Source organism: Moschus berezovskii, chromosome 12, assembly GCF_049115385.1.
Source record: "Moschus berezovskii isolate FMDL1 chromosome 12, NW_MosBer_1.0, whole genome shotgun sequence".
Classification (NCBI taxonomy): Eukaryota; Metazoa; Chordata; class Mammalia; order Artiodactyla; family Moschidae; genus Moschus; species Moschus berezovskii.
The window spans coordinates 59,193,818-59,210,042 of NC_142471.1; the positions used below are offsets into that span (position 1 = coordinate 59,193,818).

Sequence of the window (16,225 nt, forward strand, 5' to 3'; positions counted from 1 at the left end):
TGTTGTCTTTAGTATAGCAATTTATGTTCAGTAAATAATTGAAAGAAGCTTTGCCAATCTCCATGTGCTTTAGAACCTTTATTCCAGGTCATCATGTTGTTTGAATCATCTTTGGTGAATGTGTTTTCGCTATAGAAACTTTAAAAATATGCCTGCTTGAGTCAGCCTTCCTGATAGGAAGTTAAAATTTTCCATTCTTCTAATGATAGTTGTTAAATGGAAGCAGAAAAAAGTCTTTAGACTTCCAAAAGTTACATAAAATTCTTGTTATTTGTTGTATTAGTTTGTAAGGCCTGCCTTAACAAATTACCACAAACTAGGTGGCTTAAACAACAGAAATGTATTTTCTCAGCTTAGGAAATGTTGGCAGGATTGGTTTTTTCTGAGGCCTCAGTCCTTGGCTTGCAGATGGCCACCTTCTCTCTGAGTCCTCACATGGCCTTTTCTGTGTATGTGTGCATCCCTGATGTCTCTGTATCCTAATTTCCTCCTCTTATAAGGACAGCAGTCACACTGAGTTAGGGCTGACCCTCACGGCCTTGTTTTAACTGAATTACCTCTTAAAAGGCCTTATCTTCAAGTACAGTCACATTCTAAGGTACTAATGATTAGGGCTTCACCACAGGAAGTTTGGGGGATATAGTTGAGTAACATTTGTTCTGAGTTTTCACTCATGAAATTGGCACAGTGTATCTGTCTTCACTGCATGTAGTGCAGCATTGTGATTTCAGTACAGCTTTCTGAGCTGCATTGGAGGTGCTGGCAGGACTTGCCTGGCAGTCTAGAGGTTACGGCTGTGCTTCCACTGCAGGGGCATGGGTTCAGTTCCAGATCAGAGAACTAAGATCCCACATGCCTCATGGCCAAAAAATAATAATAAATTTTAAGTAAAAATGCATATAGCTTTAAAAAAAGAAAGTTGCTAGAGAGTGGGTCATTAAAATCACTGAGCTACTAGTCGTTTAGTGGAGTTGCATCATAGGCATGTTTGATCCATTCAGATTAATATAAATATACAAGGTTTAAAAACAGAAAAAAGGAATGCAGGTGTTTCTGCCACTTTGTGTAACGTGGGAAGTACTCTTCTCTCATTTCCTTTAGTCTCACATTGTGAGCAACTATGTTCCTAGAGAATTTTTTGTTTATTTTTTGGCCATGCCTGGTGTGGCATGCAGGATCTTAGTTTCTCAACCAGGTATCAAACCCAGGCCCCCACAGAGTCCCAGCCATTTCCACCAGCTAAGTCCCATAAGAGATCATTTTAGTGTTTGTGGTGTATACTTTTAAATTATGACCCCTTGTGAGTTGGGACCCCACAGGCCAAGGGAATTACTCCGTCTATGTGTCTCTTAGATCATTTTGGAAGTGATAAACCACAAATGCTAACAAAGTGAGGTAAGATTTTTCTTCCTCTGGCAATCAGGAGTTAGTAGTCCGTGAGAGACAAAATGTGGCCTGATCTCTGATTTGGATTGTGCTGTGCATAATTATTTACATAGACTTTGAATCTTTATGGTAGCTTATCTAGATCACTGAGTATTACTTTGTAAGTCTGTGTTGTCTTTGTAAGTGGCAAATACATTGTATACAGAAAACGTTTCTCACTTACGTAGTATTACGCTTTGACATGGAAGGACTTTTGGATATGGTGCGTTTAGCTTATGGTAGTTTTGTTTTTCTTGATTTTACTGAATTTTTTTTTTTTTTTTGCTTTAGCTGTCTCAGCAAAAGGCTGAAAACTGCAGTAAAAGTGAATGAATTATATATTTTGAACTATTTTAAAGTTTCAAGTGATAGCTGATTTTATGTTGGCAAAGTTAAATTCCACATTTGCTTTCAAACTATGATTATGTGTCAAATACAATATATCAGTACATACTTTTTTTTTTTTAACCAAAAACACGTACTAAGATAGCTGTCGGTTCCCAAGATGACAGCTGGGGGATTATCATACATTTATAAAACACTCAAGTTTTACTTTCATGGCTTTAGCAGCAGTAGATTCTGCTGCCCATAATGATGTGTACCCTTACATTCTCTCTGGCAAAAAGCATGTCTTTGTGATCTTCTGAGGAAATGGGACCCCGTGACCCACTGATGTGTTGTCTTCTGCACTGCCAGCCATTTCTGTTCCTAACTTCGCTTTTGTATGATTGGATGCCTTTTGCTTGCTGCCTTGAGACCATTTACCTGAGTTCAGGAAGTTTTATCTACAATAACCGTGAAGGCAGGGACTTTGGTAAGAAGGTTTTAAAAGGAACGATTTAAGTAAATGAATATAACTTTACAATCTCAAAAAGAAATGAATTTCACCACTGAAAACTTCCAACCTGAGGCCAGTGGGCAATTTTTTTTCATAAGTTAAATCTTTAATAGATTTCATTGGAGAATTTCAGATTTCTATAAAATCTTTTATTTTAAAAATCCTATCTTTTAGAAATAGATATATACATATATGTAGCTATTTTTATATTAACAACTAAAAGTAATCTTACTTCTTTTCTAAATTAGCTGGATATAATAATTTAGAAGTTGCGGAGTATCTCCTTCAACATGGAGCTGATGTGAATGCCCAGGACAAAGGAGGACTTATTCCTTTACACAATGCAGCATCTTATGGCGTAAGTTCTTTCGTGTTAGCTTTTACAGTGTCGGAAGTTTTCTCAGTGAAAATCAGCATTACAATTCAAAGGAAATTTAGTTTGACTTTCTCATTTTACAGAGAAGTAAATATGAGCGCTAAAGATTAAATAACTTCTAAGTTTCAATTCTCAGGCTGTTGCAGCTTGCTGGGAGCTTGCTGTGTGACATGGGATGTTTTGTCTCGTTGTTTTACCTTCCTTAGCACACATCTCTTATTTTCAGTGAGATGTTAGTGATTTTATTTGTTGGTATCCAGAAAATCCACTGGGATTCATACAGATCTGTTGAGACCAGATGCATTGTTTCTGACTTATAATTAATAGCCTTAAATATTAACCATCAGTATTGACCATCTTCAGTTGATTAGTTAAGGAAGGCTGCAGGTTTATAAATTGATGATTAGCAGTTATAACACTTAAATGAGATATTGTTGAAGTTCTGTTAGCTTAGTTTCTTTCTGTGTAGTGTTCTTATCTATTTTCTAGATATTTTCTCAAGTTATATAAATGTCTACTACTATAATTTCTAATCAATAGCCCATAAATTTTGATGGGGAAAAAACACGGTTTTTCATTTCTAGAGTCTAGCTAGTGTCTTTTTAAGAACTAAAATATAATAAAGTAATAATTCAGACTGTAACGGGTTTATTTTCTTTTACAGCATGTAGATGTAGCAGCTTTGCTAATAAAATATAATGCATGTGTCAATGCTACGGACAAATGGGCTTTCACACCTTTGCACGAGGCAGCCCAGAAGGGACGAACACAGCTTTGTGCATTATTGTTGGCCCATGGAGCTGATCCAACTCTTAAAAATCAGGAAGGACAAACACCTTTAGATTTAGTCTCAGTAAGTGATGGGATCTTTGAAAAATCTCAGTGCTTTCCTGACGGTTTGAAAATTCCCTTGGTGTGTATATATAGAACGTCTTCATGGTGAATGTGGCAAAATCTGGCTTTTAGCTTGGTTTAAATTTTGGATCTCTTTGGTATTAAAATATAATAAGTAAATAATAGAATTATCATTTATTGTAAGCTGAGTACTTTTAGAAATGAGAAAAAGAAGTATAAGGTATACTGCTTACATTAGTTGGGAAACAAGCAGGCAGGGCACTTCATGAATGCCGTTCATTGCGCACAAGATAGTATGGGCCCAGGGATCTTTATGAACTACCCAGCTGGGAGCATTGCCTTCAGCATGCAGCTGCAGAGCCTGGTTTATAGAGATTTTCTTCCCTCCAAACACTGTCTCATCTCAAAGGTTTTATTACATACCCCGCCAAAACCATTTATGAAACAAGTTTGTTCCTCCAGTTTTCTGTGAGAAGTCCTTTTTCCGTTTCCTCTCCTGAGAAAATTCCTATAGGTGTCTCGGTTGTAGCCTCCAGCCTCTGCTGTGGCCACTGTGACTCAGGTGCCTCTCTTGCCTCTGTCACTGAGGACACTGACCCAGAGCAGTAGAGGGAAAGGGAGAGGAAATTCTTCTTGAGATGGAGAAGGAGAGTCTGTCCTGCAGATTGCTTTCTACCGAGAGATTCCACGGTTGCAAGTTACATTGAGAAACTGAAATTTAGTTCAGCTGGTTGGATAGAATTTTCTAAGCAGGCTGACAGCCCAACTGTATTTGCATGATTATTTCTTAAGGGAAATGTCCTTCCAGTTCCAAACTAACTTAGAAGTGAACTTTTTTTAATTCAGTCCACCCATGTGTTAGTCCATTAGATATAATTAAGTGACACTGAAACAGGGTGCCCTAGAGAACATGCTTGGGCTTTAGAGTCAAAGAGACCTGCCTTAAAATTTTAGCTCTACCACTTAACAGTTGTGTGATTTTGAAGGTTGCTTAACCTCAAAGCCTCAGTTACCTAATCTGTAAATGGAGGTAAAATGTATTTGGTTAATATGAAAATTAAATGAGGGGATGTACCTCATGCTCTCAGGTACATAGAGGCATCCAAAAATTGTGCTATTATTATTTTACAATGTTACATACCAACTATGAGTGTCATGGGAGTCCTCAGATTCAGGGAAAGAAAGTGAGGATTGAAAAGGCAGTATAAATGACAAGCCATGAAAACACGTACTGATTTACTTCTTACTGAATGTTAATTACTTGGTGTCTTAATTGAACATTGTAAAAGAATAGTTGTTGTTTAATTGCTAAGTCATGTCTGACTCTGTGGGGACCCTATGGACTATAGCCCACCAGGCTTCTCTGTCTATGGGATTTCCCAAGCAAGAATACTGGAGTGGGTTCCATTTTCTTCTCCAGGGGATATTCCCAACCCAGGGATTAAATCCACGTTTCCTGCTTGCCAGGCAGATTCTTTACCAGTGAGCCACCGAAAGAAGAGTATTTGTTACTAATTAAAATTAATATACCAGTAAATTTGGGGATTTTTTTCCATTCTGGCATATTTGATTATATCCTTGTTCCCTACCCTCTCAAATGTTCGATTTTCAGAAACAAATATGTTGCTGAAATTTTCCCCGAAAAAATCAACCATCATTCTGTTTGCTAAAGTTCTACATAGATTGAATTATTTCAGAATGCCTTTAAAAGTTTTCAGATCTTACTTTTTCAAGTTTATATTTCTAAAATTAATTTCAGTACTTTTCAATCATGATGTTTTAGGATTTTTTCTTGCTTTGCCACATCTTACACTTTTATTTTGTATGCCTCAGAGTATATGTTCTATATTATGTTTTACATTTAATAACAGTTTAGCTGAATATCACTTATTTGCTTCACTTTTTAAAATAATCATTTTTATATAAGCGATTCTAGTGCAAATCTGCTAGGGTTTTGTCTTTTTTTTTTTTTATTCATTCTGTTGGGTATAGTCGAGTTTTACAACCTGCTTACTGTGGATTTCATTTCTCTCTGACATTTATTCCAGGCAGATGATGTCAGTGCTCTCCTGACAGCAGCCATGCCCCCTTCTGCTCTGCCTTCATGTTATAAACCTCAAGTGCTCAATGGCATGAGAAGCCCAGGAGCCACCGCAGATGCTCTGTCTTCAGGTCCATCCAGCCCATCAAGCCTTTCTGCAGCCAGCAGTCTTGACAACTTATCTGGCAGTTTTTCTGAACTATCTTCAGTAGTCAGTTCAAGTGGAACAGAGGGTGCTTCCAGTTTGGAGAAAAAGGAAGGTGAGACATTCAGCCAAAATAACTGATACTGGATTGCTGAAAAGTCATTTTTAATATTGTTATTGGAATTCTAATGAAACTTTCTCCCTCCACGTTCAGACCTGATGAGGTTCTAATGCTAACCTACTCTTTAGATGTAAACATACTTTTTGAAAGCTGTAGAAATCCTTTTGGTTGAGTACTATGCCTTTATTTATCTCTTCCAGTGTACTATAATTTTGAGGTTTTGTTTCTTTTTTTTTTTTAATGGAAAGGAATTCTGTGGTAGTCCAGTGATTAGGGCTTGACACTTTCACTGCCATGGACTGTGTTTCACTCCCTAATCGGGCAGCTAAGATCCCGAAAGCCACATGGTGCTGCCACAAAAGAAAAAAAAGACACATATACCTACAGTCTCTTTATCTTAAGATAGGGAAACTTCGTTTTCACGTTCAGATACAATTGACATATAATATTATATTAGTTTAAGCTGTATGGAAACTTAAAGATACAATTAAAAATAATTTTTTTTTAAAAGAAAAGATTTCTTTGTAACATGTGAGTGCCTCCTTGGTTAGCCCTTTTAACAATGAAATTTTATAGCTTTTCTTCACTTTTTTTTTTTCTGGGTGTGGCAGCACATATATGGGCTCTTGGTTCCCTGACTAGGGATCAAACCTGTGCCCCCTGCATTGGGAGTGCAGAATCTTAACCACTGGACTCCCATGAAAGTCCTCTTTGTAATTTTGATACTAAGTTTAATATTATATTGTGATGACTATTACATTTTGTTTCATCTTTATATTCTTTGTACATATAATATTACAAAACTTTGTTGTTTTAATGTTGATACACATTATTCCGATGTGAAATTCTGTGTTGTTTTTTTTATTTTCCAGTTCCAGGAATAGATTTTAGCATAACTCAATTTGTAAGAAATCTTGGGCTTGAACACCTAATGGATATATTTGAGCGAGAACAGGTAAGTACGTGAGTTGTTTCACTTGGTTTGCTGTTGGGGAACCTCAAGGGAAAAATAGAAACTTTTGAAAGTGCCCTGAACCATTCAAACATATTGAAGACTGAAAAGGATGTTTTTTTTTAAGGACTGGAAATCAGTCCCTCCTCTAATTTGGCTTGTTTTTTTCCATTTAGTTTGTTGCTCTTATTGTTTACTCACTAAGTCATGTTTAAGTTATTAGCACATAAAAATTGTTTTCTTGTGTGGTAACAAAATAGCTTTCTTGAATAAATCTAGCTTATGCGTTTCTTAAAGGTAAGTCGTCCTTGACTTCAGTTTGTTCAATTCTCTTACATAAATCACTATCCACTCTAAGCCTGACACAGTGCTAACCACTTTGGGAAGCTATATAGACATACAAACTATATATCTGGGCTTTTCTTGAACAGTCCTAATTTAAGTTTTCCGTCAGTATACATTTACTGATTTTTTGAGTTCAGAAAATGTAATTATTGTAGACTTGTACCTCTAAGGAATTTTACTATAGTTACGGAGCTATAGCAAGAACTTACGAAGAATTAAGTTTTTGGCATAGACATTCAAATAAAGAAAGAGTTATTACAAGCCAGACTATTCAAAGACAGCTTCATGAAAGGTTCGTAAATAATACAGGATTTTAAAGAATACCTTCAGTTTCAAAAAATGGGAATCATATATTCAGGGTTAAAAGGGTTATTTTGAACAATGATGCTGAAGTTATCAGTTAACATAGTGCAGAATCTGTAGGAACATTACATTAAGACATTGTATAAACAGATATAAAGTGATAGAAAATGTATTTTTGTTTTACAGTTTAATTCTACTCAGGTTCAAATACTAAATGAAAATAATGATGTTTTGGTTAGTTCTTGATTCAACTTTTTGTTTAATTAACTGCAACTTTTCAGTTTTAGTTTAATAGCTGGTATGCTTTCATTTCTATGTTGTGTTCAGAAGTCATTTGAAATAAATATATAAGTCTAATAACATTGTGAGAATGTCTTCCAAACAAGTCTTCTAAACGGTTTCATTCTCTTTTGTAAGATCACGTTGGATGTTTTGGTTGAGATGGGACACAAGGAGTTGAAAGAGATTGGAATCAATGCTTATGGACATAGACACAAACTAATTAAAGGAGTTGAGAGACTTATCTCTGGACAACAAGGTATTTCATTTTAAGTCATTGCTATCATCAGTTTAACAGCTTGCATAAAGGCAGCCCTCAACTTACTAAAGGATAGTTTTAAAATCTGTAACAGCCCACTTGATAAGAAGAGTACTAATAACCAGTCCATTCTAAAGGAGATCAATCCTGGGTGTTCATTGGAAGGACTGATGCTAAAGCTGAAACTCCAATACTTTGGCCACTTCATGCGACGAGTTGACTCACTGGAAAAGAGTCTGATGCTGGGAGGGATTGGGGGTGGGAGGAGACGGGGACGACAGAGAATGAGATGGCTGGATGGCATCACCGACTCGATGGACATGAATTTGAGTGAACTCCAGGAGTTGGTGATGGACAGGGAGGCCTGGCGTGCTGTGATTCATAGGGTCGCAAAGAGTCGGACACGACTGAGCTACTGAACTGAACTGAATGAGGATTCTGGAAACCTGGGGTCAAACCTTAAATCTGCCACTGTTAGGCTTCCTGAACTGCTACCTTTAACTCTGAACCTAAGTGAAGTGTCTGGGCCGTTCAGAAATATGGGTATTATTTTAGCTCTGTAGTTTTTTCTGTTATTTCCATTCACTCATTTCTGAAGTTTTTGTGGCTCAAAAACTTTTTATATGGTTCTAAAAGATCTGAAACTTGGAATATCTCATACAGTAATATAATAGGTAATAGCTAGGTGTTCAGGCCTGCCCATAAAATAATGTTGTAAATCTCTTTTGCTGTAAATAGTTACATTTACAGTAAAAGTACAAGGAAACAATAATGTTGCAACTAAGGAAACGTAGTGAAACGAAGTTGAATAATGTTTTATTTTTCTTTATTTGTTTACATAAAGAAAATGCAAATTGCATTTGTTCAGCTAATGTTCACACTTCCTGTATATCAGGTCTTGGTGTAAAAGATGAGTTATTTTAGTTGTCAGAACCACATTTTAAGTTTCTTATTCAACTGAGGGAGTGATGTACCCTGAGATTAGAAGCATCCTATAATTGAAGACCTGGCTGTACAACTGGGGTTAAAGACAAACCTCCATTAGCAATTTTGAGCAATTTTGAGGGAATTTTGAGGAAAGAATGTATCCTGTTCAGGATAGGGTCTATCTCTTGAAGAAAAAAAAGAGAACTTGAAAGTTTGGTGATTCAGGCTAAGGAATGCTTTAAACTGAAATTCTGGATTAGGATTGATTGAAGGTAGATGCACTTTATTTGCCTGATAGGAACTAGGGCAAAGCATTTAAAATGTGAGATAATCTTAGATATTCCTAGTATAGAAGACAAAATTTTATAAGATATAAAAGAGGGCAGATTTGAGGCTTTTTGGAATGTTAGTATGAAGAGGAACGGAACCCTCTAAGTTTTGGACTGCCATCGTGCCTCTACTAGAAAACATTGTGAATCTGGTAGGGAGGCAGTTAAGACTGTTTAAAAGCTCAGGAAACAATGATAGAAACAGATACACTGCTTCCAAGTGGCAGAGGTACGTCCCTCCCTGCCGCCTTTGGTCCTCTGGTCATTCTGATGACATGCAGCTGCAATTGAGTAGGAACGTTGATTCCTACATGGAGGAGAAACACCACAACAACACAGAATGACTGTGTCTGATCTAGCACATCAGGGTCACTTTCCTACACACAGTTGCCACCTGCCTTATCTTCATTTGCAGCTAGGAGTCTGTATAATACTGGCATTATACCCAGTTGCAAATTAGAACCAGTGGCAAACTTCTGACTGTCTCTTACCTTGCAGACTTAACAATCTTAGCTATAAGTCGACAGATTACATGTTCTGATCTTTCCGCACTTATGAGTATCTTCTTGGGGCATTTGAAGATGCCTTAGTCCAGTGTCTGTCACAGACTTTATTCTGTTAAGTGTTTTTCCTATAAAATGTCTTCCTCTGTATAGTTGTCATACTTCCTGTAGATATTATAATGCAGCCATACCTATACATCGTTATTAGGATTTGGCATGTTTGTGATAGTTCTGTTATTCAGACCAGAACAGTGGTCTTAGTCTCCAGAGGGAAACTGCCATGCATTAACCCAGCAGCAGAGGACTTATATGCAGAGTACATCATGTGAAATGCCAGGCTGGATAAATCACAAACTGGAATCAAGATTGCTGGGAGAAATGTCAGCATCCTCAGATATGCAGATGATACTATTTTAATAGCAGAAAGTGAAGAACTAAAGTGCCTCTTGATGAAGGTGAAAGAGAAGAGCGAAAAAGCTGGCTTAAAACTCAGCATTCAAAAAATGAAGATCATGGCATCTAGTGCTATCACTTTATGGCAAATGGATGGGGAAAATGTGGAAACAGTGTCAGATTTCATTTTCTTGGGCTCCAAAACCACTACAGACAGTGACTGTCAGTAGTCAAGAAAGTAAAAGACGCTCGCTCCTTGGAAGAATAGCTATGACGAACCTAGACAGTGTGTTAAAAAGCAGAGACATCACTTTGCCAACAAAGGTGCATATAGTCAAAGCTATGGTTTTTCCAGTAGTCATATATGATTGTGAAAGTTAGACTATGAAGAAGGCTGAGTGTCAAAGAATTGATGCTTTCAAATTGTGGTGCTGGAGAAGATACTTGAGTGTCCCTTAGACAGCAAGGAGATCAAAGCTGTCAATCCTAAAGGAAATCAACCCTGAATATTCATTGGAAGGAATGGTGTTAAAGCTGAGGCTCCAATACTTTGGCCACCTGATGCGAAGAGCTGACTCACTAGAAAAGACCCTGATGCTGGGAAGGATTGAAGGCAAGAGGAGAAGGGGACGACAGAGGATGAGATGGTTGGATGGCATCACTGACTCAGTGTACATGAGTTTGAGCAAACTTCGGGAGAGGGAGATAGTGAGGGACAGGGAAGCCTGATATGCTGCAGTCCATGAGGTAGCAAAGAGTCGGACATGACTTAGTGACTGAGCAACAGCAAGAAAGGATTTGAGTCCTACCTGAGAAAAGAGTGGAGCTCTGGAGATCTTGGAGAGGTTACAGGAGAGTTGTGTTAACAGATACAACAAAGAAATTAGAAAATCCTGTGTAAGATTCCACTTTAAAAGCTTTTGTGAGAGTAAAAATCCGAAATGTAAAATATGGTCTTAACTGTTGACATTCAGAAAATAGGATAAATTCATTGCTGAAATGAATCTATTATGGGTTAGAATAAGCATTTCCTTGTTCGTAAGCTTTACGACTTTTCATTCTTGGATAATTTAAAATTACCTGTTGCCATGCTATGGTTTTTCCCGTGGTCATGTATGGATGTGAGAGTTGGACTGTGAAGAAAGCTGATCGCCAAAGAATTGATGCTTTTGAACTGTGGTGCTGGAGAAGACTCTTGAGAGTCCCTTGTACTGCAAGGAGGTCCAACCAGTCCATTCTGAGGGAGATCGATCCTGGGTGTTCATTGGAAGGACTGATGCTAAAGCTGAAATTGCAATACTTTGGCCACCTCATGCGACGAGTTGACTCACTGGAAAAGACTCTGATGCTGGGAAAGGTTGGGGGCGGGAGGAGAAGGGGACGACCAAGAATGAGATGGCTGGATGGCATCACCGACGCTGTGGACATGAGTTTGAGTGAACTCCGGGAGTTGGTGATGGACAGGGAGGCCTGGCGTGCTGTGATACATGGGGTCGCGGAGAGTTGGACACGACTGAGCGACTGAACGGAACTGAACTGATGCTAGTTTCTTCACAGTTTTACAAAAAAGGACCAAATGCTGAAAGGGCTGCTTAGTTAATAAAGGAAATCATTTGAAGAAGAAAACGTGACACATAGGAGATAAAGAATAGAAAGATTTTCGGACCTATTCTCACAAAAACTTTATGACTTGTAAGGTCAAAAAAATAGTCATCTAAATGCGGTGTAATTTTCTGGTTTGGATCCTGGAAAAGTAAAAGGACGTTAGTGGGGAAAAACTGGTGAAATCCAAATGAAGTCTGTAATTTACTTAATTTTGATAAGTGTGCTGTGATTGTATAAAATGGGAACATTAATGTTCCTGATGGTGACTTTAGAGAGTGGAGTGAGGGCACACAGGAACTCTTGATGCTCTCAGCTTTCCTGTAAATCTAAATTGTCCCAAAATAAAAAACTTTTAAGAACTAGTAATAAGCATCAGATAAATCAGGTGGTTGTATTGGGTTGATGTTTATTGTGGGCTGGGGGCAGAGAGGGGAGGTTCTGGCAAGTTTTTTTTTTAACCTTCAAATTTCATTTGATAGGTCTTAACCCATACTTAACTCTGAACACTTCTGGAAGTGGAACAATTCTCATTGATCTGTCTGCTGAAGATAAAGAGTTTCAGTCTGTGGAGGAAGAGGTATGTTCATACACCATATAAATGTCAGGTCAGCAGCTGAATTTCCCAGAAGTTCCCAGATCTATTTGAACATGTATGTAGCAGGAGTTTTTAATTGTCCCTCACTCTACCACCTGAAAACTTACAAAATCAGCATTTAAAATACACTATCTCAGTAAGCTTTAATTCTAATAATTTGGTTCAGCATTGCAATTGATATACAGAATTCTGTTGGAGAAGGGGTTGCTAATATTCCCTTCCTTCATGAAGGCAATTGCAAAGCCCTGTATCTTAGACAAGACCCAGAACATGTGCTACTTATCTCAGAAATGTTTTTCTAACTTTCTCTCCATAAAAGTCGTGTATCCACCAAAGTCTTAAAATGGCACCTTGCACTTTGAAGAACACCATACCCTATATGTGTGAGCTGAGCACAGAGATACAAAGTTGAGTGAGGCTTAGTTCTAAATCTCAGGAAACTCCAACTCTCAGTGAAATATAATTTGTGCTTTATGAGGGCAAAATGAATGGGAACAAGTCATGGGTTTTGTTTTTCAGTATGTCAGCTGATTGGCTTTGTATGTTTAGCTCACCAGTGCATTTGCTTGTTTCCTTTTGTTCCAGTAGTTTGCATTATGTAATTTTCACCTGTAGGTATTTTTGGATTAATTGTATCAGCTGTGTACTGTCTCTCAAAAGTAGTTCTTGCAAACTTACAGAACTCATTCCTTAAACAACAAAAATATTAAAAACCTATTTTGTCTTAAGAGTCATTTGAGTCAAGAACCATGTTCCTTAAATCCGAAAAGACATACAAGCTAATACACATATTTTTGAAATGTATTTCCATCAGATGCAGAGTACAGTCCGAGAGCACAGAGATGGAGGTCACGCAGGTGGGATCTTCAACAGATACAATATTCTCAAGGTAATAAGTTAGTGAAAATAAAGTTCACTGTGACCATAGTTTTCAAAAGCCTTTCATAAGAACATCATCTGTCCAGCCCAGTAAGTCTTTCACATGGCATCAGGGGTATTTTGGGAAAGAATATGTCTTTGGCAGGTTAAGATCCTCAAATCTCTGTACTAACCACTAGTTCAGCCTCTGTTGAACATATTTAAGTTTAGAGATTATGCTTTAATCTCTAAAGAAGATTATTTTAATCTCTAAAGAAATTAAATAATCTCTAAACTTAAAATAATCTTTAATCTTTGAATCTCTAAACTTAAATAATATAAGTTTAAATGGCAAGGTATATGATTATCTTAACTGTTGACATTCAGCAAATATGACAAATTCATAGCTGAATTAAGGAATCTTTTATGAATTAGAGTCAGCATTCCATTGTCAGTAAGCTTTATGACTTCTCATTCTTGGATGGTAAATCCTGTCGGTTTAGGATTTTAAATATGGACACTACTGTTAAGGTATTCTTGCTGACTTTTTTCAGTACTTTTGAATTTTTTGTGGCTCATGGAAGGACTCCCACCTTTACAGTTGCACCATGGTTTGTTTGTTTCTAGTTTGTCCTAATTGTGACTATTCCAGGTTTCTGTGATTCCTCACACATAATACCATTTTTTGGTAATTTTAGTAGTACTCTCTCTGTACCTTTCATCTTTCCAAAAATAGTCATTTAAAAAAAATATGTTAAAGAGAGTACTGACTCTTATTAATATCAGGTACTCTTCTCAGGGCCTTTTCAGCTTTGGTAATTTGCTTGGTGTTTTTAAAAGCTGTATGACAACCAAACTATATACTCTACTTGAGATGCATAATGATTTTCTGTTAACTACATTGATATATTCTTAATCAATATAAGATTTAGAGTTATAATGTGGCAAGTATCTCTGATACCTAAATTTTAAACTGAAAGGTGAATAGTATCAAATCTTTCAATTGTGTTATATTACTGTCTCACAATAATACACTATTTTGAGTATACCAGTAGATCTCATATTTTAGAGTTATTCATCAAGATTGTTATGTTCTTACTATTTAGAAATAAGATGATATAAAATAAGTATACATTATTCAGGTACAAAGGTTATTATTTCAGGAGCTGTATTTTATTAGTTCATATCATAGTATGACCTGAGTGACATCTTGAGTTTTCTTTTCATGAACACATGTATAATAATATTTACTATAACAAGTAATTATTCCTATTATAGGTAGATTTTAGTCAAGGGCATTTTGTGTGCAGCCAGTAACAAAATGTGCCAAGGTTTGTTAAGGGTAAGGGCAAGGAACAGAATATGGGTTTGATTTCTAGAGTTTGGGAGGTATGCTGTTTTCTTTTTCTACGAAGATATTTTAGTACAATATCTAATACAAGTGTTTTCAGTGATAAAACTTCTGTTTTTGTTCTCTTTTTTAAAAAAACATTACTGAGCTCTGTTTATGCCGGTCTGTGTGATTTGATTATGTCTTTGATGGTATTTTGAATTAATATGAATGTAGACTAAAACCATCAACTCCCAGATGTGTTCTAGGACCAGCAGGGGGCTATAGCACCCTTAAATAACAGCTGAAAAGTAGCACTAGGATTGTGAGTTTTGACCTTAGAAATACTCCTAATGAAACCAGCATCCATCTTAAAACTTTTCTCCAAACAAAAGTTTTAGGAGTTGGAGGGATAGGGAAGAATAGAGGAAATATTAGGGAGGGGTGGGGTGTGTGTGTGATTGTTTGCTGTGGCTACATCAAATATTTTAATTAAAAACAGATAAAGATGGTACTTTGAGCCAGAAAAAGCAGCTGGGGGAAAGATAGTATTTTCTTTCTTACACTTCCATACAGAACTCAGCATGTCTGATTTGGAGATGTTTTAGTAATAATTCTAAAGTGAGACTACAAGTATTTTAATCACTTAATAGTACTCTTGACCTTTACATATAGCCATATGTAACTTTTTCTCATCTGTAGTTTTTGATTTCTAAGATATTTTCATCTTTATGGTTGTGACGTAGTTTTTTAGTTGACTAAAAATAATACATAATTTATATTTCAGAGAAAAGTTTTGCCTCTCTTCTGGTCCTATGTGGCCCATTTTTGGTTAAGATTAACAAGTAGGTGAGTAATTATTGTGATCTAGAGATTTTATTTTGCTGGTTTCTTTTTATAGATTCAGAAAGTTTGTAACAAGAAACTATGGGAAAGATACACTCACAGGAGAAAAGAAGTTTCTGAAGAAAACCACAACCATGCAAATGAAAGAATGCTATTTCATGGTAAGATTCCTCTCCCCCTACCTGCCATCATCCTCCTCCACATTTTTGGTCAGGTTTGAAATAATAATGAATCTGTATATTTCTCATATCATTTTTAAAAAAACAAACATTATTTCTGTAAATCTTTGCATTTATATTTGTGTTTTCAATCTCTTTTGAATTTGTATGTTTTGAATGGATATAGTTTATAAATAAGACTACCATAACAGAAAAAGTGTAGAAACGATAATACTGACTATTCATATTTTCTCTTTATATATATGTATGTATGTACGTCCTTTATTGAGCCCATCTTTGCATGAAATGTTCCCTTGGAATCTCTAATTTTCTTGAAGAGATCTCTTAGTCTTTCCCATTCTGTTGTTTTCCTCTATTTCTTTGCATTGATCGCTGAGGAAGGCTTTCTTATCTCTCCTTGCTATTCTTCGGAACTCTGCATTCAGATGCTTCTATCTTTCCTTTTCTCCTTTGCTTTTCGCTTCCCTTCTTTTCACAGCTATTTGTAAGGCCTCCTCAGGCAGCCATTTTGCTTTTTTGCATTTCTTTTCCATGGGGATGGTCTTGGTCCCTGTCTGTACAGTGTCAACGAACCTCCGTCCATAGTTCATCAGGCACTCTATATATCAGATCTAGTCCCTTAAATCTATTTCTCACTTCCACTGTATAATCATAAGGGATTTGATTTAGGTCATACCTGAACGGTCTAGTGGTTTTCTCCACTTTCTTCAATTTCAGTGTG

At 36.7% G+C, this 16,225-nt stretch overlaps 1 protein-coding gene across 2 annotated transcripts in view; it reads left to right on the plus strand.

Annotated features, from left to right (window-relative positions):
• Positions 1-16,225, plus strand: part of TNKS2 (tankyrase 2) — a 68,703-nt gene that overhangs the window by 38,487 nt on the left and 13,991 nt on the right. For both annotated transcript variants that reach the window (XM_055425092.2, XM_088842137.1), the window contains 8 exons: positions 2,512-2,621; positions 3,304-3,492; positions 5,543-5,795; positions 6,674-6,756; positions 7,819-7,939; positions 12,176-12,273; positions 13,106-13,180; positions 15,381-15,486. In XM_055425092.2, coding sequence (XP_055281067.1) covers positions 2,512-2,621; positions 3,304-3,492; positions 5,543-5,795; positions 6,674-6,756; positions 7,819-7,939; positions 12,176-12,273; positions 13,106-13,180; positions 15,381-15,486 — 1,035 coding nt within the window. The remainder of the gene's footprint in view (positions 1-2,511; positions 2,622-3,303; positions 3,493-5,542; positions 5,796-6,673; positions 6,757-7,818; positions 7,940-12,175; positions 12,274-13,105; positions 13,181-15,380; positions 15,487-16,225) is intronic.